The following is a 22,628-nucleotide window of genomic DNA, read 5'->3' as shown; positions in this document are numbered from 1 at the left end:
GCCAAGGGTGGAGGAGCTGGCAGCTGCCTGTCCTTAATAAGCAGTGCAGAAATGTTAGCACACACCAGAGAGCCTGGGTCAATCCATGAGAACCCAAAAAACAGATTCCAGGATCAAAGACACTTCAGTGTTGTTTCCTGCTGAGCAACCCCCACTGCTGCAGCACTGCAAATTGTTGGGATTGCATTTGTGATGGAGGGAGAAGAGTGCTATGTCCTACCTGCTCCAGGGGAGGAGGGCTCAAACATGCTGGATGTGTCACTGCAAGTGTTGGAAGCTTGCTCTGACAGCTTCTTCTTTGCACTCCCATCCGCTGACTTGTGAGACTTCTTCTTGTTCTTCACCAGGATTTTGTACATTAGGTCCATGGGGCTGGGGAGAGGAACCCCAGCCTCCAGCTTCCAGGGAGAAAGAGGAGAGATTTGTTAAAGCAGCAGAAGGAACAGGCTCATGGCAGTTTCTTAGGGAGCATGTGGTGCAGGAAACTTCTGTAATTTCGGTAAGCCCTGTTAAAATGAAATGGATTTTGTACAAGAGGCAATGTCAACATTCAATGAAACAGGGCTGCTGAGGGCACTTAAGAAGAAAAGTGCTTTATGAAGTGCCTGCAGTAATAACCAAAATAAGTATTAGCTCAGCTATGAGAGTCCAGGTTTTAAAATGGCAGCAATGAGGATCAATTGCATTGAAAAGATCACAATTCACTCCATCAGGGCAATCTCTGCCTCACAAATGATGCTGAAGCCACCAACAGCTCACAACTCCCTCCTTTAGACTGAGAGGCTTCCCATGGGGAGCGAGGCAGGACAGACACCCCAGGAAACATCCCCAGCCATTTGTGATGGGATAACACCAAGGCACCTCACCGGGTACTTCTCCAAGGGATCCATCAGCAGGGCATCTCCAAATATCAACCTGCAGTACTCTGCCATTTTTGCCTGCTGTTTAGGGCTGAAGGAAAGAAAGGAAAGAAAGAAATTAGTCCTACTAACACTCCAGAGTGACAGCAGCAGTAATGGAGCACCTAATAGCCCCAAACTGGATATAATTTCCTGATCCAACAGCTGTGAATTTTTCAGTGAGACCTACATACATCATGCAATTATTTCAGTTCCTCTGATGGAGTTTATCAAAGGGAACATACACAAAGTAAAGGCATAAGTCAATGGAATAACAGTGAAACAACCATAACATGAATTTGCCTCTTTCAGGCAATACTTCTATTCAAAATAGAAGTTTTTTCCCCCTTGTGTTACTTTATGCACATGCCTGGCATTTTTCTTGCACTGCAATTCTCACAACATACTCTGCTCTGTAACCTGCACCTCAGCAAACTCCACCTGTAACCAATTCCCCCCAAGTGCAACCAAAGATGAAGCAATTCCTGCATGCCAGTGATGGAAGTTCTAGGACTGAAGGTAGGTTTTGCACTCAGAAACATTACTCCAATCAGCTCAAAATGCAGCTCAGTACCACAGTCACTCTCTAATTTTAGAAAGCTGAGGATTTTTGCTACATGTGCCTGTTTAAAATGCGTAGCATCTGAGCTGAGGCATCTTTCAAGGTTTCCTTTTTTGACACTCTGCTGGGAAGCCTCGATTAAAGGACAGGTTTACATGGCTTAATATAACTTCCTCAGCTCCTGCTAATTAGGATCTGCATGTCATGGAAGAGAGAGGGATGCTGTAAGCTGGTATGTTACCATGGAGCTGCTCTTCATGACAAAATTGAGCTGGGTATAGAGGGAAAAAAGACAAAAAAAGCTCATTTCTCTCTTGCAAAGCAGTTCAGCCCTGGCTGTGCCCAGCTGGGCAGTGGTGACCAACTCCCAGGTCAGCGTGGCCAAAGCAGAGCTGAGAAAAAGGCTGGGTGGCCAAATGACATCTCCATCAGAAAATAGAATTTCCCTGGGATCAGCATCCTGGCTGCCCCTGGAAGCAGAGAGGGGCTGAAGCAGTCATCAGCTCAGTCACTGACAGAAAATACTGCCAGAAGGCTTTGAATTATCCCCAAAGCAGGAGCTGCACGCATTTAAATCCCAACAGCATGTCACAAATGCTGTGTTCTGCAGTCAGTTCTGCACAGAAAGAAGCTAAAAGGCACTTTGAGCTGGGGATGGGGACCACGCTGAAGACAAACAAGGCAGCAGAACACAGAACCCTCATGGGAGAAGGTGGTGGGAGAGCAGATCAGGCTGGGACACTGTGTGGGTATCTCCAACCAAGTAAAGGCACCACTCAGCAGAGTGTGCCTGTGCCCCAAATCCAGGGGCCTTCAGTGAGCTTTACTCCAGCCTGCTCCACCAGCCTGTGTTCTGAACAGATCCATACCCTCAGAAGGCAGGAAGTTCAAAGGACAGCTCCTTGAATCAAAAGAGGCCATATACTGAAACTGGAGTAATTAGGTGTGACATCATCATCATCATCCTTACATGGGCACAACTCCAAAAAGAACTCTCCATAGGAATTGGAAAAAAATAAAAAGCAAGAGTTAAATGGAATAAATTCCCAGTCACCACCACAGCTAGAACAAATTCTTCTGATCTTCTGTGTTTAATTACATGTTTACCTCAAAGAGAGCACAGTGAGAACTTTCATTTTTGCAAACGAGAAAAATGTAATGCAGCATGATGTTGGTTCAGCGTATAAATCCCAATGTCACTGCATCCCAGAGGCAGAAAGTGGGAAAATTATGTGAAAAACCAATAGGTTTTAATACCACAAAAAACCCTTGAGGTAGCAACAAGGCCAAATGAGGAAAATCTTGACATTTCAAAGTTACTTGTCTTTGTGAACTGGACTATGTGTACAAATATTTTTAAAAGCACCTAAGGGGGGATAGAAAAAAATTGAAGAGTACCAGCATTTAACTGTGTGGTAGATCTTTGTGTTCCCTCTCTCCCTAACATACATACCTGTGTTTGTACTGCTGCAAGAGACAGACCATTAGGAAAAGCAGATTACAAATCCCTATTTTAAGAAGTTGGAATATTGGTTTCTTTTTATTTCCCATTCTTTGAAAATTACGAACCAGAGCAACAGAAACATCAAATTTTTTAAATCAATATGTTCCCCCAATTCTGTTATGAAGTCAAACCCCAGATATTTCCTGGTCCACTTCTCCTCTTACTGGAAACTCTCTCAGCATTCATGCACTGCAGTGAAAACTGATTGTCAGCAAAGAGCTGACTTTATCTGCTTTGTGATTTCCACTGGGCAGACACAGACAGGCAGCACACAGACTTGTTGTAGGTGCCCCCAAAATGTGCCAGGGTGAGGGGACAAAGTAGGAGCATGGTACCTGGAGATGCAGAAATACAAAGAATATTAAGAAATGTTCTCATTACCATTATTGTACTGCCTGTATTTTGCTTTGCTGTGTTTGTGTCATGCCTATCATGAAGGTCAACCCAGAGGCTCCTTGGCACAAGTGCTGCTCCCAACATTACATTTTTATCACTTCTGCAGAGATACTTCCTCTGCATAAGACAAAGGCGCAGATGCTTCCCAGAAGAATCTAAAATAATTCAAAGTGTGGGACGAAAAAGTGATAAAAATCCTGTTAATATCTGAAGCAACAATTCCAGCCAGAAACCAGCAGTATGAATAACTGTAATTAAATTTAATCTTGGAAGCAATCTTATATGGATACTGCTCAAGGATCACTTCACCTTTTTGCTCTGTCATCAGTGCATTTCTAATTATAGAGTGTCTGCTTTCAGATCTGCAGATTGCTTATCACCTTGCAAGCCCCATTTCAAACACCAAGGTCTCCTTGAGGTCCTTTCAGCATTTCCAGGGCACTCCCTCTGCTTTTTTTCCCAGAACCACAGCTTGGTTTAGTGGTCTTTTTTTCTCAGTGGGCATGTTCTGACTTCACTATAAATGATGACATACATAACAATTTATGTCATCTAAAAGTTACATGCTTGCCTCTTTTCCTTAACTTTTCATTGCATACAAACAGGCAAGAAAAAATACACTAATAGCGGAGTTACAGTACAGGAAATTAAATCCTTCATGTGCTGTGGAGATAGTGGAGAGGAGCCCTTCTAGGAGACACATCAAAGGAAAGCAAATGAGATGATTTACACCATGTGCCAAAAAGTGATTTTTTCCCCTAGGTGGACAAGAAGTGTCAAAAATATTCCCATGAACATAAACCAGAATAAAGAAAAATTGTGTTTTAAGTCCAGTGCTGATTAACAATGTCATATCTTTGTGATGATGTGAAACTTATTTACCTCTGATAATTGCAGCCTGTTTACAAGCCAGGAACACAGGCTAAAACCATATTTTTGTTTAAACCAATGCCAACATTTCTAGGGGAGCAAAATTTTGCAAGCAACTCTCTCAACTTGAAAAGCATAAAAAAATATTTGGTCCCCTAGAAGTAGGAATTGATGAAACAGGATATTTGTTTGACAGCAATTCTAAAAAAACACTGGCACTTTTTTGTTAACATTTAGGGCAAAGTCCAGCCTTAAGATCCAGGAGAAAAACAACATTCCAAGGAAATGAAAAGACAAAAGGAGCATTCCATGAAATTAGGGGAACCTTTCTGTGAGTGACATGACTAATTGCAGATTTCTCCAGCAGCTAGTGAAGGAATTAAGGGGCAATTGTAGAAGCTGGTAAAATTACCAGAAATTATTTTCAGGCAAAGCAAAATGAGAAAACACACACTCTGAATCTGATCATTTACCATAGCAAAAAAGAACCACTAGCAGGAAAGCCTCAGAAAGAGAAAAGATTTGGTCATGGTTCTGCAAACTTGCTTTGCTACAACCCTGTGTCTCAGCAATGCATGGAAAAGGATATCAGAGAGCACACATCAGGTTAATTCCTTACTCCATGGCTGGGGGTTTCTGCAGAGAAGGGTTCCATTCCTTCCAAGGGGCAAGCTGTAAATGACAGGAATGCAGCAGGAACCCTGTCCCTTTCCAGGCACATTGCTGCAGTGCCACCCTGCCTTTCACTCTGATACTGCCTCACCTCAGGATTTTAAAGCCACTTTTGTGTATAACTTACATCTGACAGGAGTTTATTTCATAGATCTTTTTACTTCTTCACCTTCCTAAAATAGATCACCCTGGAACAGTTGAAGATTTAAGTCGCGATGACTTTAAAGGAAGAAAAATGTAACTCTTGTGGTTAAAATAATTTAGCTGTTGTTTTTCCTTTGCCTCATGTGAGCAGAGTGGATGTATATTGCAATAAATCCAGAAGTATAAAATATAATACTTTCAAAAATGATGGTTGACATCTTTCCTAAAGGCCAGAATTTGGAAGCACTGTGAGTTCAAACCTACAGGAGCAGGTGAGTGCAACCCAAAGGGACACAAAGTTCACCAAAAAGAAATGAGGGGCCATTAGAAAAGGCAATTAAACACAGCCCCTGTGTGGGCTTTCAGAGGCAGAACTGAGCAGGATTTAAGAGACTGTTTGAATCACAACCATGTGCCCTAGAAATGTGAGCAGAGCAAACACATATTTGCCCCCAAGAGGTAAATTTGTACCCTGAGGTATTCAGGTAGTGGAGCTCAGCCCTCTGACTTTAAATTTTTCTACCTACATAATTTTTGATCAGTATTGTCACATCTGTTCTTTAAAAACATTCTTACACAGCTGCTTCTACCAGTTCCTTCCCTTATGACAAGAATGTTCCTCCTAAAAAATGGAAAAGCAGTTAGCCCTCACCTTCTCCTCTTTCAGAAACTAAAGTGCCAACCTCATTTCTGATTTGTGTTAAAACACTCATAGCTGCCCCCAAGAATATTTTTATTTTACATTGGAAAAAAACCCCAAAAACACAAAAGCAAACCCAAAAATTAGTTTTTAAGTCCATACTGTCCCCAGAAATGTTGGAAATGTTTTCACACCAAATAAAAACACAAAAGGGGAAAAGATAATTCAAGTTAAGGTTAAGGTTATGTGTCACTGTCACTCCAATTTGAACCATGTGGTCTCTGCATTCAAAACCAAGGTTAATGTTAAAAAAAAAAATCAGAACTATAAAAATAAAACAGATCACTGGGACAAACATAGAAGTGTTCTCATTTATTTATATAAAATTGTCCTTTTCTTATAACTAAAAAAAAAGAAAATTAAATAAACTTAAGTAAACTGTTATTTTTTTGGCAGAAATTAACTGTTCCTGGCCATCCCACCATCTATTTTGCAGTCCTAGAAATCCATGGTTTGGCCTCTGCCTCGAACACAAGAGACAGACCAAATGCTGAATGTGTTTGTAGCACAGAACAGGGTCACAAGCAGGGGAAATACTGCCTGGTTTTCTCTGGAGTATTGCTGCATTCCAGCAGGACACACTGAGAGTGAAAAGTTAACAAAATCCCTCTCACAATCCAACCTCCCCTCCCAAAGAACAGGTTCTGATTCAGGGAGGTTTTCAGGAACAGGCCCAATTTCACTTTTGGATAAGAGCTGTTGTTTGGGTCACAGGTGCACACACAATTCCATGCCTAGACCTTATAAAAAATGAAACATCAGCCAAGAGAAAGGTGGTAATTACTTACGAATCCACATGGTTTTCAAAGGAAAGGAGGATTGGGAAGGGTGATGTCTTAAATGCACATTCAGCAATAGCTTCTATTACTTCCTAAAGAATCAAAATAAACACAGTTACAAATTTAACTCTCTAAAGAAGCAGAGTTGTAGCCTTTGAAGACAGAAAGGACCCAACAAGCTCTGAGATCATTCCCTGAGATCCAAACTTCCTTCCTAAACCTCCCAGAAAGCTCTGGATGTGCTCTTGCCACAACCCAATTTTTCAACCTGAACTATAATCAAATCTCCAAAACATCTGATGAGTCTCAAGCACCACATTTCTCAAAAAATTACTTATGTCTGCCCAAATCAATAGTTTAAATGTAAAGCTTGGTTTTGGTGTGGAGCTGCTCCATGCCTGCAGCTACCGCTTTCATTTGCTATAATAAAAATGCTCTGACAAAGGCAGATCTCCAAACATCATGTATCCATAAAATCCTTACTTACTCTGACTCACATTTTAGCTCTCCCTGTCTTTTTTTTTTTTTTGATGACAGAAATCCCTTTAAGGCAAAATAAAAGAAAAAAGAAATCTTTACTCAATTAAAACAGTTGGTTCTGTGGTAATTATCAGAAAACTCAGAAAAGTCTATAAAGTTTCCTGTCAACCTTACAGAAAATGGAAACCGTAAATCCAGTAGAAAAGTAATTTGACAATGCTGATTTTAGTGAGGTGCACAATAAATGCACTCATTGTTACAAATTATGAAATGTTTCCCTCTTGGAACAAATCTCTCTTCCAGAAGAACACAGAAAACACTGAAGACTTTTCATATGCTGGCAAACCCTGGAGTTTCTACAAACCCATAAGGCTCTGCCACACCAAATCATAAGGATGACTAAAACCTGAAAGATGTATTTATGTTAAACAAGCTTTCTCTGGGGATTCCTCTTGTTAACTTTCTGCACTTTTAGAGGCCCAACTGAGAAGCATAACAGCAAGAAATCCACTTCCTAAAAGAAGAGCTGAGCTCCTGGTACATTCTTCTGGCCCACTTGTTTTCAATGCCTTCCTGCTCCAAGAGGGGATGGAGCCCTGCATGAGTGGGGAAATAAAATAACCTGGAGAGTGAAATTAGGATTGAGCTGATGAGATGTGAGATGAAGAGCTCAGACACCAGTTCAGCGAAGGCAAATGCAGCATGGGTTAAAATTCAGATTAACTTTGCTTTAAATTCCTGCTCATGACCAAAGCAGTCGAGAGCCATCTCCGTCAATTAAAAGACTCCCAGCAATCAAACTCCATGCCTAAAACATAATGGTCAGAGGGACAGAAGCTGGCAGGCCCCATACCTGGCTCCAGCTGCAGAATGCCTCACTGGATCAGCCCTGCAGAGTTAAACATGGGTACACACACAGAAAGCCAGCAGGCTGAGCAGAACCCCTGTGCCCTGGTCACAGCAGAGCGTGAGCTGATACCTGATTGAGCATTCAAGGCATGAAGTGATTCTCACACTCCTGACACATTATTCCCTGCCATTTTGCTCCTCCCCAGCCCAGCAGCACACACTCAAAGCACTGAGTGTTGGAGTGTTGAAAAGAAACCGAGATGTTTTTCCACATTTTTCTGGGTGGATTAAAAATGCCTGCCCTGGAATGACCTATGAAATACTCCTGAGGAGGTTTAAAATGCTTCCCAATATCTCTCCTGCCAGCACAGTGCCAAGGGTTGAACATCTAAATATCCAGGGATAATCCTTGTTCCTGCTAATGATCCTTTTAAAAATCAGATTAACTTTGTTATAAATTCCTGCTCATGACCAAAGCAGTCGAGAGCCATCTCCCTCAATTAAAAGACTTCCAGCAATCAAACCCCATGCCTATAAACATAATTGGCTTCCCATAAACATAACTGGGAAGTTAATAACAAACGTGCAAGGAGGTTGTTTTGCGTGTTTCTGTGATTAACTCAATCAGGGAAGAATTAGAGAAAGCAAACTGGAAAAAAATGGATTGTCCTGGTACAAGTGAAAATTAGTGCTCTATCTGTGGCAGACGTGTTTGCTTTTTTCCCTAAAGAATAGCACTAGAAGACAAAAATCCCCACCCAACAAAAGGTTTCAAGTATGGGAGAAAGGTCCCAAAGCTGTAGCCACACGTAATTCCCAGAACACAACTAAAGTCAGTAATAAACATTTTCCCACATATTCTTGCACACAATAAATGTGTGCTAGAAATGCATCTCCATGGTGAGTTAGTGTCTCAGATGAAGAAGAAATATTTCTTCACACTTCAAAAATGATTTCCTGTGCTGACTACCAATCCTAATACTACAGGCAAACACCTCCATTATGCTCCTCTAACACCTCAGATCAAAAACATCTTTGAGAAGAACAAGAAGATAACAATTTAAGATTATTGCTAAGGGTTTGGTCTCTCTACCTTATACTGTAGGAAAGGAAATGGAAGCTGGAATTCAATAATAAAGATGACATATTTGGGGTTTGAATGGCACAAATATCCCTTCACAGCCTCCAAAGATGGTGATTTTTCTTTTTCACCCTCCAGTGCTTTGGGTCTGATCCCGAGCATCAGGGATAATATTGCACACTCACTTATTAATTCTTTTTAAAAATAATGCCAAGTGTCTGGGTCCTGTGCATGGAGCCTGCCCCCTGGCCATGAGCAGCATATTCTCTGCCCACAGGAATTTAAAATCTTGCAAATTGTTGAGATTTGGCTGCTACTTCCTGTCTCTGCTTAGGACTTTTGCCTCCCACTGCCAGTGACCAGGCAGAGAGGAGAAAGGGAGTGAACTGATGTGCTGGTTACTGCTGCCCAAACCCTGTCCAGCTCTGTCCCCTGGCAGTTGTTTCTCCCAGTACCTCCACACCCCCATTTGTGTCTGTGCAGAGCCAGCTGTGGTGGCTGTGCCTGGTCCTTCAGCCCTGGCTGTGGCTCCTGTCTGTCCCTGTGAGATGTGCTGCAGGGACGTGCACAGGAGCATGGACCTGGGCATGGAGCCCAGTCCCCAGATGGCCCTGAGAAATAATCCCTGTTCCTCACCCTGCCCTGACCACCAGGAGCCTCTCCCCACGCGAGGTGCACATGCTGCACTTCTTCTCTCTGCAGCTGCTCTGCCCTTTCCTCCTGCAGCAGCTTTTGCCCTCCCAGCGATGGCTGTGCAGGAGCAGAGCCTGCCCAGCAGAAGGTGTACCTTGAAGGAGATCTCGGTGGTCATGGTGAAGCCGTGGGTGATGACGGGCTCCTCCTCGGCCGTGCGGCCCTTCCAGCAGTCCAGCTCCACGCAGCGGCAGCCCGACAGCAGCACCTGCCGGTACATCTCCACCGACGAGTTCCCTGCCAGCTGCCCAGCTGCACACAGCACAGGGAGAGGCAGGTCAGCCTGGGCCCCAGGAGTGGATAAACTGCTCTGACAAGGACACAGCTACAGCAGCTTGGGCCCTCGGCTGGCAAGGACAACGCGGTCATGGCTCCAAAGAACGCGAACAGCGGGAGAACGCAACGAAATCCCTTTGAGACAGGCAGGGTCATGGATCCATCCCTTTGGCACAGCCAGGGTCACGAATCCATCCCTTTGGCACAGCCAGGGTCATGGATCCATCCTTTTGGCACAGCCAGGGTCACGGATCCATCCCTTTGGCACAGCCAGGGTCATGGATCCATCCCTTTGGCACAGTCGGGGCCATGGTCTGGATCCATCCCTTAATCTAACAGAGAAATAACCCAGCTGAACCCAGCTCCAAAGCTTCTGATGGGCAGCTTTGAAATAATGAAATCAAATAATGATCATGAAATCAAATAATAATAGTAATAATAACAACAACTTGGTTCTATGAGATTTTGTCCTGGTTTGGATCCTGCCCTCAGTCTAATAGAGAAATAACCCAGCTGAAGTCAGCTCCAAAGCTCTGATGGGCAGCATCAAACACATGAAATCAAATAACAATAAGAATAATAACAACTACTTCTACTACTACTTAGTTCTGTGAGATTTTGTTATCCCTTGACCAGCGATGTGAAATTCAGACTCAGGAGACCAAGACCACATTTTCTCACACCATGCAATGCAGTTCAGTACGAGATGAAACAAACCCCCTGCAGTCACTAACGGCACCACCATTAGGTCTCAAATCAATATTTAATATGCTAACCACTGCAATGAGCTGGTCAGTTAAATTTCCCTGATGTGACACTGTATTATGCAGGGAGAAATTCAATTAAACTGTCCTTTTCCAATAATGAGATAATATAAATCTAAAAACTAAGAAGGAAAAACTCATTTTTTCCAAACTTGCGAAGTATTAAGAAAGGAACCCAAAAAGAAATTCCAACCCAAGCCAACAAAGAAGTCCAGTTGGACTCAGGGAAGGATACCCAGCCAGGTTGTCTTCATCTGCTGCAACAGGTTTGATTCCAGTCACTGAGATACAAATGTCTTGCAGCAGAGAGGGAACATAATGGAAGAATGGCTTTGTGCCTCTTTTAGATGTGAAGAAAATGGATGCAGTTTCCTCCTTTCCAGCAGACTTGATGAGAAGATCCTCCCGGATTTCTTGAAGGAAATTAATTTTCTTTTTAAGGAGGCAGTGAGTTCATTTACAGTGAAGATTCTTTGCTGGCTGGGGACATACAAATACTTCATCTAGACTGGCATGTACTATAATGCAGATGAATCCTCATTTTATTGTCTCTGTGATTCTGTTTTTAGGTTTTATTCTGGGAAATACACATTTTGGGATTTGCTTCACAAAAAGCATTGTGTGCTTTTGCTCTGTTTTTACCTTGCACTAAAACCTGTGTAGCAGAGCCCCTTACTTGCAAATCCTGTTTACAGCTTCTGTCTGATACATGAGGTGGAGCAATCATAAATACTCCACAAGGTATTTACATGACTCCTGTTGAAATCCATCAGAATTCTCAGTTCCTGCTGGAACCAGTGACAAATGTCTGTTAATAACAGAAGGAATTGGCCAGGGCTGGAAAGCTCTGAAAATCCAAATGGAGTCAGCAAAGTGACAACGTGTCTCTTTTTCTCATTTTCTTTTGGAATTTAGCTTTTTCCTGTTTCACCTTTGATTATGGCAGATTACCTTTCCTCACACAAAACCCTTTTTGGTGCAATTCCAATGCCTGGGGTAAGTAGTGGCTCTTTTTCTTTGCAGGATGCAAACAAGCATAAGCATGGGTCAGGGAATAACAACTCACATTTCCATGTGCTTATCCCTGAGCATCTGCTGATGAAATCTTGGCTCTCACAGGGATCCACTGAACTCTACTGCCTAAAAACCCATTTTCACTTCAAAAACTGCTCTAATGTTGTTTTTCTTTTCCCTCAGAGCACACAGAGTTTGGATTAACAAAGTGTTTCCCAAGAGACTCCTGGTGGTTATCAGTGCTGAGTGTTTTGTGCTCATAGAGATCCTTCACCTTCCAAAGTGCTTAAGTAAATCATGACATGCATCACTTGCCACATGACACTTCCCACACCTTATTAATAAGGCTCAGACACTTTGGAAGGATTCCTGCAAAGGATAAGAGGATATTCAACCTCCAAACCACACAATCTTCAGAAGAACCCCCAGGCAGAGTGCAAAATGCTGGCACATGTTTAATAGTCCCAACAGCTTGTTTTTCTGAAATACAGAATATGAGAAATGTGCTCCCAAATGTGGGGGTTTTGCATACATTATTTAGAAATATCTTCCTGTTTGCATTTAGTTTAAAATACCCCTTTTGCATTCTAAAATGTGGTAACACAGACACTAAAGGGAACACTTTCAGTATATTTTTAATAGCCTGGGTACAGATCAATTTTTCAATACTGGAAATTGAAAGCATTATGTATTCCCTTCTACAATACAAGCAGTGTCTACAGTAACACCATGCAGAACATATCATCCCATCACCCTATGTGGGCTAAGGAGAAATGGATTCTGACAAAAAATTCACTTTTCAGAAAAATGTGATTGGCTAAACAACACCTGACAGGACAGCATGCAAAATGAGCTGGTGCTGCTTGATGTGAGCTGAGGATGTGACCCAGGTTTCCCCTCACAGAGCACTTCCACACCTCTGTAACTCTGAGCTGCTCCTGCCTCAGGAAGTGCATCCTTGCTGGGCTCATCCACCACTGTTTCTCCAAGTGAAAGTTATTTGCAATACATGGAGTTAAAACCTGGTTGCTATCTATGGAAGACATCTTTCCTCCCCAAACTGGATCCAGCTATTGGGAATCGCCTGACTCTTCATTATTCTAGACCCAGAGGCTGGTCCTTCCCTCTGTCCCAGCAGTTTCTCCCAGCACGAGGTGCCTGTATCCTCCCTTTGCTGGGCATAAACACAAGTTCCTACATCTCCTCTCTCCAGACAAGTCCTGCAGGAGCACCAGCGCCCTGGATCACACACTGGGGGCTGCAGTGTGCAAATCGGAGCCCCACACTGCTGGCAGCCTGGCTCCTCACTCCAGCAGCCACGAGAGGTGCTGGCAAGCTGAGATTCCATAGACCCAGCCCATTTATCTGAGTTTGTTTTGCTCCTGAGCTATTTCCCCGTGCAGGACAAGCAGATCAGACCCCACACAGCAGCAGGGAGGTGTCCCCAGCTCTCCTGCCCTTCCCTATGGAGGCTGCGAGATGAGGAAGGGTTCAGGAAGGGCTAGGTGCAGATAATCAGCAGGAACAGTGGGACTGAGGAGGCACTGTGAGCAGAAGAGCTGGAGGATGGTGGATGAGAGGTCACAGGCAGCACCAGAGAAGAGAACTGCCCCTGGTGAGCCATTTTTGTAGGAACAACTGAAATACCAGACTGTAAGAAGAGGCTGAGGGTCGATGGGACAGTCCCACACTGGCTACATGGGCTCAGCTGAGATTATTGCTCCTTTTAGCCAAAACTGTGTTCAAGGTGTGCGATTTCAGTATTTTGCATTTCCCATCAACAGCAGCAAGCTGCCCAGCCCTCAGAACATGCAAGGCTGAGTGTGGCGTGCCATCATTTGTCTCTGACTTTGGGTGCTGCAGAAAGAAGTGCTGCCCAAAAAATCACTCCCCACTGTGCCCACAGCAGGAACCTGAGGGGAGACTCCAAGAAAAAGCAGGGTTGCACTTTAGGGGTTCAAAGGAATAAAGAATTAAATATGATACCAGTGAGAAAAAAAGTGAGAAACTTTTTTTACTGTCTCATAAGACGACATTTCTTTAAGTTAGCCTAGGTTCACTGCAAATCACTTCTTTCTTCATGGGCTTTTACCTTTGTTCTTAAAAATTACATTTCCCTAAGAAAAAAGAAAGCAGTAACACTTCTAAATAAATAATCAGGACTTGATGTACTGCCAAGGGTTTCTACTAAAGGCTAGGAAAGTGATCAGCATAATTAAAAATAAATTCAGAGTGTGCACATGGTGATTTTTATGTTATAATGTTGTTTCTTTGTGCATGCTTTTTCTGGGTTTAAAAAAACCAACAAAGGGAGAGATAATTGGTAGGGCATTAAGCTCAGCAATCATGAAGTAATGCCAGGCTGAGTGGTTTTCTTATTGTCCTGGTAATTATTACATGACCAGTTGCTATTTCATGGCCTCAGTCAGGGCAAAGGTGCTCCCAAGCCTTCCCTTCCGGAGCCATGAGCACTTGGGCAGATCCTTCAAACTCTTTTGGGACAGGGAATAGCCAGCTGCCATTAATTTCATTGACTGTATTTCCTAGTTGGAAGAAAGCAAATGGGAGTGTGATTGCTTTGTCCATGCAGGTTCAGAGCAAAGTCCCAGGCTGTCAGTTTTTGTAATGCACAGATAAAAATCAAATCATGAATCCCATTGTGGGCCAGCTGCCACACATTCACTGCACATAATGAACCCACTGAAAGGGAAGGGCCTGTGGTTGGTGCCTGTAAATGTGAAACATGCACTCTGAGAAGGAATTTGAAAGAGTTTCAAACTTCTCTTGCACTATGCCCTGGGTTTATCCTGATTTACTCCCCCCAGTTTCCTAAGCTAGGAATATTTTGTCAAATTAAGGCTGAAGATCACATTTCCAAATATAGCCTCTGAAGTTCCTTGGAAATGCAGGCACAGAAACCCGTAGGTGCAATCTGAGATGATCTGCAGACTTTCACATCCAAGTCAAAGCAAGTGCAGCAAATGTCAAGGTAAATAATTAAACATGTGAGGTCACTTGTAGTGCAGCTAAAAAAACAGAATAGGTTGGACTAATCATGAATCCTTAATTCTTTGGGGTTTGGCTTCTGTACCTCTAAATCTTTGGAGCACATCTCTGTCCTGACCAGCCCTGATAAGAATCTGTGGTATGGACCTGGCTGTAAATTCCTGCTGGTAGAGTGGAGAGCAGTCTTTTATCTGCTCAGATCAACCTCAAATTGCATGGTCTCTAAACCTCCTGTGGGCCTGTGCTCCTCCTCTGGCACTGCAGCTTGACTGTTTTCTTCCAGAATATCTGTATGAAGGTGCAGCATTTGCCCTAAGCACCAGCTAATCCTCAGTGACAGCACAAAGTCCTCACTGGAGGTAAGAGGTCTGCAAAGCATCACAGTTAAAAATTGCTTTTGCTTTGGCCATGTCCTCACTCCATCAAAGGGCATAAATTTCTGCATATTGGAATCATAACTTAAAAGTGGCCACACTGATTTTCGTTTCTTTGAATTCAGAGAAAGAAAATCCCTGTCAAAACAAATACTTGTGTGACAAGTTCTAGCACAAAACACATTTTACAGCTGAGATATAAACCCTTGAAAAATGGTGTCTAATGGAAACAATGACAGTTCATTCACTCTGTGAAAGCTGGCAAAGGAGCTGGAGAAGGAGCTGGAACAAACACAGGGCAGATGAAAATAACTCCCTGAGGTCTGTTTAAAGTGGGCATCACCACTGCCTGGGCTTGTTAATGTTTTGGCATGCTGGCACTCTGAAGGAGTTGGTCAGCTAAGGCCACTCTGTTAATAGCATTAAGAAGCCTACATTACACATAAACCACATTTTTAGCATTCAGTGCAGCATCATTTTTTAAATTAAACATAATGCTAAGTCATCAGCAAACATGACAGGACAAAGCAAACATCAAATCAAACAGGACAGAACCCCCTGTTCACATCTGCTTGCCCCAAACATTTGTTCCCACGTAAACCAAACTAAAATAGTAAATTTACAATTATTTTCTCACGAGTTAACAGAACCTTGGACTAGGAAACAAATGCCAAAAGTCAAATTCCTAAACTGCCTTAGCTTTTTCTGAGTCTTAAAGCATTGTTGACTTTGCTGTGCAAACAACACAGTTCAGACTGTAACCCTAATTAACAGGAGCTTCTGGGTGCTCAGCCTTTTTAAAACATGACAGCACCTAAAGGTTTTAGCTCAGATGTCAGATATTGGCAGAATTCCCTCCTGGCACTTATGGGCTGTCAGAAAGTTATGTGCCATGCTGAACCTCCCTGATCTCTGAATCAAAGCAAATTTCATGAAGCACAGCAAGCTGCCAGATTTCATGTTTATGGGCAAATTTATGAGCTACAGAGATGTTTCCCATATTCTGCTTTGCACACTTGTCCTTCTTTGTTGCCATAAAAAGTACAATGTTCGTTCTCCTCCCTAAAGATGGGCCTTAATCTGCAATCCCATTTGAGAGAAGCTTTTCAGGGACTTCACTGGGTTTCTGACCAGAACTTTTCTGTACAAAGCAAGTGCTGCTCACCTGTTAATTAAAGTATATTTGATGCATTTGTGTTGCAGCTGCAACAAAAATCGAGTGCCACCCTTGCTTCCCTGGAGAAGGAACTCCACCATGTGTTTAAGGCTGATGATTTCAGTGTATTTTATGTCACCACTGAAAACACCCAGAACTTTAGCAAGGTCAGACATCAGGTGGTACCTGTGAGGTAGGTGTTGTGTGAGGAGTTGATGAAGTAGTGTGACAGTGGCTGAGACATGTCCTCATTCAAGTCCAGTTTCTCAGGGGGGACAACGCCGTTCTCCTCCCCGCTCAGGTAGCGCATGAAGCCATCCACGGAGATCTGTCCTGGGAGAGCAACCAGGGAGAGCACAGTCAGTCCCAGCTGCACACCCTGGCACAGGCAGCTTACAGTGCCACCTTTTAGCTCTGGATTTACAACAGAAAGATTTAATGGCACATTTGGGTATAAAAACTTAGACAAGAGACACATACCGCAAAGACACAGGGATATGAGGGATTCACACTTTTTCCTTTTCTGGCTTTTTGCATTAAAATTATCTTAGCCCTAAAATTCTCAATGAAACTTCAAAAAAATATCCATTGTGCTTTACATAGTTCAAGTCAAGTTCATAGTTCAAGTCAAGAGTTAATTGGCCTGTCTTTTTCTTTCACCGCTGCCATGTTAAATTTGATCTGATGTCTCGAGACGGAACCACAGCAGAAGCCATGTCAGCAGCTACAGCCCTCAGTGAGATCCTTCCCTCTGCAGGGTTTGGAGCTTGCCAGCACAAGAAATTTATTTTTCTTCCCCTTCAAACACCTCTTCTCTAATTTATCTGATTAATTACAATTCCCCTCCCCATGGGGTCACTCAGTAGTGCTTTGTTAAAACACTTAAAACCAGCACAAACATAAAAATGCCTCCTTTTTCCTGAGGCACCTGGCAATTGAAATGTTCAACGCAACTCAGGGCCACATAGGCACCTCCTGCTGAAGAAGGCAAGAGCCTCCTCATCCTCCCCTCTGACTTATTCCTTTGTCCTCTTTCCCTCACACTCTGTACCTTCCCTGCCACACTCTGCATTTTTTCCCATCACACTTTGCATATTTTTGACTTGGTTCCCAAAACACACATAAGTGTGCTAAGTTTAGTAAAGCCAGCTAAAGTTTGGTAAATAACAGAACCATTTTAATGTTTTTATTGTGCATTGGAACAGGTCTGAAAAATATAAGTGTGGAGGAGAAATACAAAAGTGTCTAATGTACTCTTACCACAGACATTCCCAACACCTCAAAATTAGAAACATGCACCTGAATTAAAAACTTCCAAGAGTTTGGAAAGGCACTGCCCAGTGTGGAAGTGTCTCTGTGCCTCTCCTGCAGAAATACTTGAGGCAGTTTCTCAGCAAATGGTTCCACAGAACACCTCAAACTGCTGCTCCATGCAACCTTCAGGGTGCTGGAATTGATGCAGAGATCAAAACAGAACCACCACATTAGGAACCAAGTGAAGTCAACAGAATCTGGCATTTCTCCATTCCAATTTTATAGGAAGGAGAAGTAATTTCCTACTAGAAGAGGAGGAGTATATTGAGAGGTTCTATTGAATTTCCTGACTGTGATCAGCTTCATTATATGAAACACGGGAAGTGTTTGTGCAGCCTGATCTTTTTCCGCATCCCTGGCTCCACCAGATTGTTCCAAAATAGTTACAAGGGAGGGAAAAAAGAAAAGCACAAATGAAGTGGCAAGTTCTACACATTTCACAAGAATTCCTTACTAACTGCAGCTACACAATCCCATAGCTTTCAAGATCTATTACAATTGATCAAATACATGAATGTTCCTGGATAAAAGAGAAAACCACATAAAAATGTAACTGTTGCTTTGTCCACAAGGCTCTTTTCTAGTCAGCATTTGTCTGTTCTAAATACACCAGAAGCCACTTCTGCTATCCCAGATCCTTTTTCCTGGAGCAGTCTTCAGGCAGGTGACACACTTCTGGCAAATGAGTTATCAGAATTCACCGAATTTCCAGGGGTAATGAAGTGAATCCTCTTTTCCATGGTTTTTAGATCTTGTCAACATTCATCAGTCAAAATGTTTTTTTCTGTAGCTCATGAGATCTGGACTATCCCCATCCTGGGAGCTGGTGATCACTCATTTGCTATGAAGCAGGAATTCCAGCCACTGTGCTGGAATGACAGACTTTGCTTTGTGAATGCACTTCTCAGAGGCTCCTCTGTTTGGAGACTGAGTAACCACTCAGTAATAGTGTGATAACACACTCTTGGTGTGCTATCTTAGTCCTGTTTGCCAGATCCAGAGAGCCAGGCCTGTGTCTCCTATGAGGCCTGTGATAGTGCTGGGGCACACACAGGTGACAGCCCATGGAAATCTGTTCCCATGCAGCTTCCAGGGCTGGAAAAAGCTGCTTTCAACACAGAAATCCTTCTCCCAGAGCCTAATAAGGCACAGGTAGCTTGACCAGATCCTGCTTTGCCAACCCTTTTAACAGCCAGCAGGACCAGCATGGTGCCTGATGTGGAAATGCTCCTGTGGCCCTGGGAGCTGGCCAGCTCTCAGCATCAGGATGTAAACAAACCCTGCTCACTCAACACCTGCTCAAAGACATCAGGGTTCAAAGCAGTTTGAACTGCCAAAAGAAGCTGCTCCTGCAGTTCTGTGCCCTCTGCACAGGTCCAAGACCAAAACAGCAGCAGTGCAGTAGCCTGGGGGAGATTTAATAAAAGTGCAGCTAACCCTGAGAACTTCCCAAACAGCAGCTGGGTCTAAACTTCATCCCCTTATTTTGATGTGCAGCTCCCTAATTTTCCTGGGCTCTAGGAAAATTTTCCTAGCCCAGCCTGCTCCCAGGAGCCCTCCAATCCTCCAGGAAAAGTCTTGGGATGGAAAACAAGAGAGGCACAGCAGGCAGCAGAAAAGACAACATATGTGAGCACTTTTCTTTGCATTTCATCCTTGCAACTTTAACAACAGCCTTCACCTGTCCCTTAAAGTTTGTGGATGATCTGTATGACAATCAAAATGTGCATTTGCTCGTACACAGTAAACATGTTAGGCCACATGGATTTTAAACATTTCTATTTGTATATTTGCAAACCTCATTGTGCTTTCCATTTGTTTACAGCCATGCTGTTATCCACTCAGTTATAATCTAACTGGAAAGCACCATTGTGCCAAGAGATGTTATTAAAGCAAAAAAGAAAACAAACAAAAAGGAAGCGAGACAATTAATTGGCACCTCGTATCTCCCAGTCAGCAGCACAGAATTGCAATGGTGTTTTGTCTGACAGTGAAATCAGGTTTATTCCAATGCAGTCTGTAACAATAATCACATTTGCTGTAATCCCACACAACTGAGCAGCCCTCTCAATTTGAAGATAAGAACCCAACAAGCAAAGCAGACACTTGATAATCCAGTGGGAAATCTGTGAATTGTGTCCCATTGGGAACTCTCTCTCACAAACAGGCCCTCCAATTCCCAGCTCATTAGGGATTAAGATTTCATGCACAGTGTGGAGCAGGATGCACAGATCCTGGTGTGTCTCCTGACACTGGGCACACATGAGCTACTGCAGAGAAGCTCCCAGGATGAATTTCCATGGAATCCACACTGTTGGGACACAGTGTGCCAGAGCTGCTCTGGTGGCACTTGCAGGGTTTGCATCCAAGTGGTGCTGAAAGCTGCTTGGCTTTCCAGACACATTTCTACTGCTCTATTGGTTGGGAGTTGTAGTTATCACAAAGCTCCCATACCTTCTCGGTGATGTCTCATGGGCATCTCCTTGCAGCACTGACTCCTTCTTCCTCACAGCACAGCCACCACACTGCAGCCCTCCCCTCAGCCAGCTCACCCACTCTTTTGTAGCACTCTTCTTCTTATTGGGCACAGCTGTGGCCTGCTAAGGGCAGGCCTGTTCCTGACTTTGGGGATTGGTACAGCTGTAACTACTCAGGTGTGAGACTGCCTTCTGCACTGTCTGTATTCTCTTACATTCTATCTGCCCACAGGGGTAACTGCAATTTCTGCTTATTCAGCTTTGCAAACCAGGGCAGGACAGGACTGTCCCACTGCACTGTGCACCCTCTGCCACTCTTGGTGGCAAAGTCACCACAAGGAGAGAACACAGAATGAGCTCAGCCCAGACTGAAAAGACTCCAACCCTACAACTGGGTAAGGACCTCACCCCAATTATCTTAGTGCTGCTTTGTTTTAGAAAAAACAGTGAGCATGGCAAAAACTGTCAAGCCTCAGGTCAGGATCTGCAGATACATCAAAATATCACAGTAGCAGCCACCATTTACACACCAGGGGCAAAAATCATCAGTAGCTCCTCCATTTCAGCAGTTCTCTCAATGATCACTAAGGGCAGAAATTCACACTAGTCAGCCTTATCAAATTAATAAGTAGAGGAACAGCAATATATCTGAATTACTGCATCTGGCTATTAGTGAAGCATTTAATGAAGTTTTAAACTCAGATTTTTCCTAATTGGAAAAACTAATCTGCTAAAAAGCTCAGATAGAAATAAACTGAGGTCATCTTAAAAGATCAAGGTTTCTTTGAATTTGAAAGCTGAACTGCACAAGAAGTCCAGAGGCTGAACACTGATCAGTGGTAGGTCTGGTTTCATAAAGTCCTTAATAATGTGAAAGAGTAGAACCAACAACACAGGGTTTAAAAACCAGACAGTTCTCTGGTGGCTGTTGGCAAAACAAGAGGGCAAAGCTGTCATGAACCAGGTAAATGGGACACAAATAAATGAGAACACATAAACAACAATTCAAGCTACACAGCTAATCACTGCAGCAAAGGAAAATCCAAAATACAGAGGAGAACAGGGAAGATAGGAATCCATCACCCTGAGAAACAGATGAGATGCAGAGAATGGCAACCCATCTGCAAAGGAAGCTGCATCACAAAAGATGATTAAGAAAAAGGAATTAAACAGGTAATGAGACCAGAGTGAGCACCAGAAAACTTGGGATGTGTGTCTGAAAAAGCTTGGCATTGCTTCAATTAAGTGTGCTAGGAAACAGTCTTGCAGTGGATTTATTGCTTGTGTCATTGCTTAAATCCTTTAAAATCAAAGCAGGACAATATCCTGTTGTGCTCAAATCTCATTTCCTTTCCCTAAACTTGGAGGAAAACATAATGGATCCAATCCTGCCCTTAGTTTTAGTCATTGAAATACCTCCTGTAATTAGAGTTACCTGGCCACAAACCAAAACAAGCTGTCTTGGGGAACATGTTCTTGCAAGAGAAATGGAAAACTCCCTCAGTAAGGAAGGGACAGAGCAAGATTCCTCTCTCCAGGCTTGTATAGGTACTGTGCAGTGAGACACAGGGAGATGTGAGCACAGACAGAGAATGGTACAGGATCAGGATCAATTATCCTATAGATATGGTTTATGCTGATACAGGATCAATTATCCTACAGATATGATTCATCCTGATACAGGATCAGGGTAAATTATCCTCTAGATATGGTTTATCCTGATACAGGATCAGAGTAAATTATCCTATAGATATGGTTTATATTGATACAGGATCCGAATCAATTATCCTATAGATAGGGTTTATCCTGATACAGGAGCAGGATCAATGATCCTATAGATATGGTTTATCCTGATACAGGACCAGGATCAATTATCCTATAGATATGATTTATATTGATACAGGATCTGAATCAATTATCCTATAGATATGGTTTATGCTGATACAGGATCAGGATAAATGCTTACTGAATGGGACACAAATCAAATGAGAACACACAAATAACAATTCAAGCTACACAGCTAATCACTGGAGCAAAGAAAAATCCAAAATACAGAGGTGAACAGGGAAGAAGATGCCCTAGAACCCATCACCCTGAGAAGCGGATGAGTATGAATGCCAAGTCAGTGAGGGAGAACAGGGAAAAGCAAACCCGGTGTGTCTGAGCAGCCTCCACAGAAGAGCTTGCTCAGTGCCCACTAACCCATGGGGAAATACCACATGCCCAAGGACACTGAGATCCAGAGCTGTGTGCACAGCAAGGCTCCTCAAGTACAGCAGAGTTCAGGGTGCCTAAATCAGGAATGCTTGTCATTCCAATGAACTATCATATCCACTTTAGCATCTGGACAAGTGCACAGTGAAAACCAAGAGTGGATACAATCACAATTTACCTTTTCTGGGGGGTGGCAAGAAAATGTTTGCAGATGGAAAACCACTTTTCTGAACTATCAAGAAGAGGCACTGCAGCCCAAGACACTGAGTTCACTCCAGGGAAGAAATATTTCCTACAAGCTTCCACAGGAGCCATGCCAAACAGCAAATCTACTTAAATCAGAATTAAAAATCAGAATTAAAACTTGGGGAGCATTCCAAGGACACTGCCATCTCCAAGGGAAA

At 43.1% G+C, this 22,628-nt stretch overlaps 1 protein-coding gene across 5 annotated transcripts in view; it reads right to left on the bottom strand.

Moving 5' to 3' along the window:
- Positions 1-22,628, bottom strand: part of PLCB1 (phospholipase C beta 1) — a 281,298-nt gene that overhangs the window by 76,112 nt on the left and 182,558 nt on the right. For all 5 annotated transcript variants that reach the window (XM_063152825.1, XM_063152826.1, XM_063152824.1 and 2 more), the window contains exons 10-14: positions 16,406-16,552; positions 9,724-9,881; positions 6,536-6,618; positions 867-951; positions 221-398 (exon numbers count right to left, since the gene is read on the bottom strand). In XM_063152825.1, the coding sequence (XP_063008895.1) occupies positions 221-398; positions 867-951; positions 6,536-6,618; positions 9,724-9,881; positions 16,406-16,552 (651 nt within the window). The remainder of the gene's footprint in view (positions 1-220; positions 399-866; positions 952-6,535; positions 6,619-9,723; positions 9,882-16,405; positions 16,553-22,628) is intronic.

The sequence above is a fragment of the Melospiza melodia genome, chromosome 3, assembly GCF_035770615.1.
Source record: "Melospiza melodia melodia isolate bMelMel2 chromosome 3, bMelMel2.pri, whole genome shotgun sequence".
NCBI classification, from domain to species: Eukaryota; Metazoa; Chordata; class Aves; order Passeriformes; family Passerellidae; genus Melospiza; species Melospiza melodia.
This window is presented reverse-complemented; position numbering and strand designations above follow the sequence as displayed.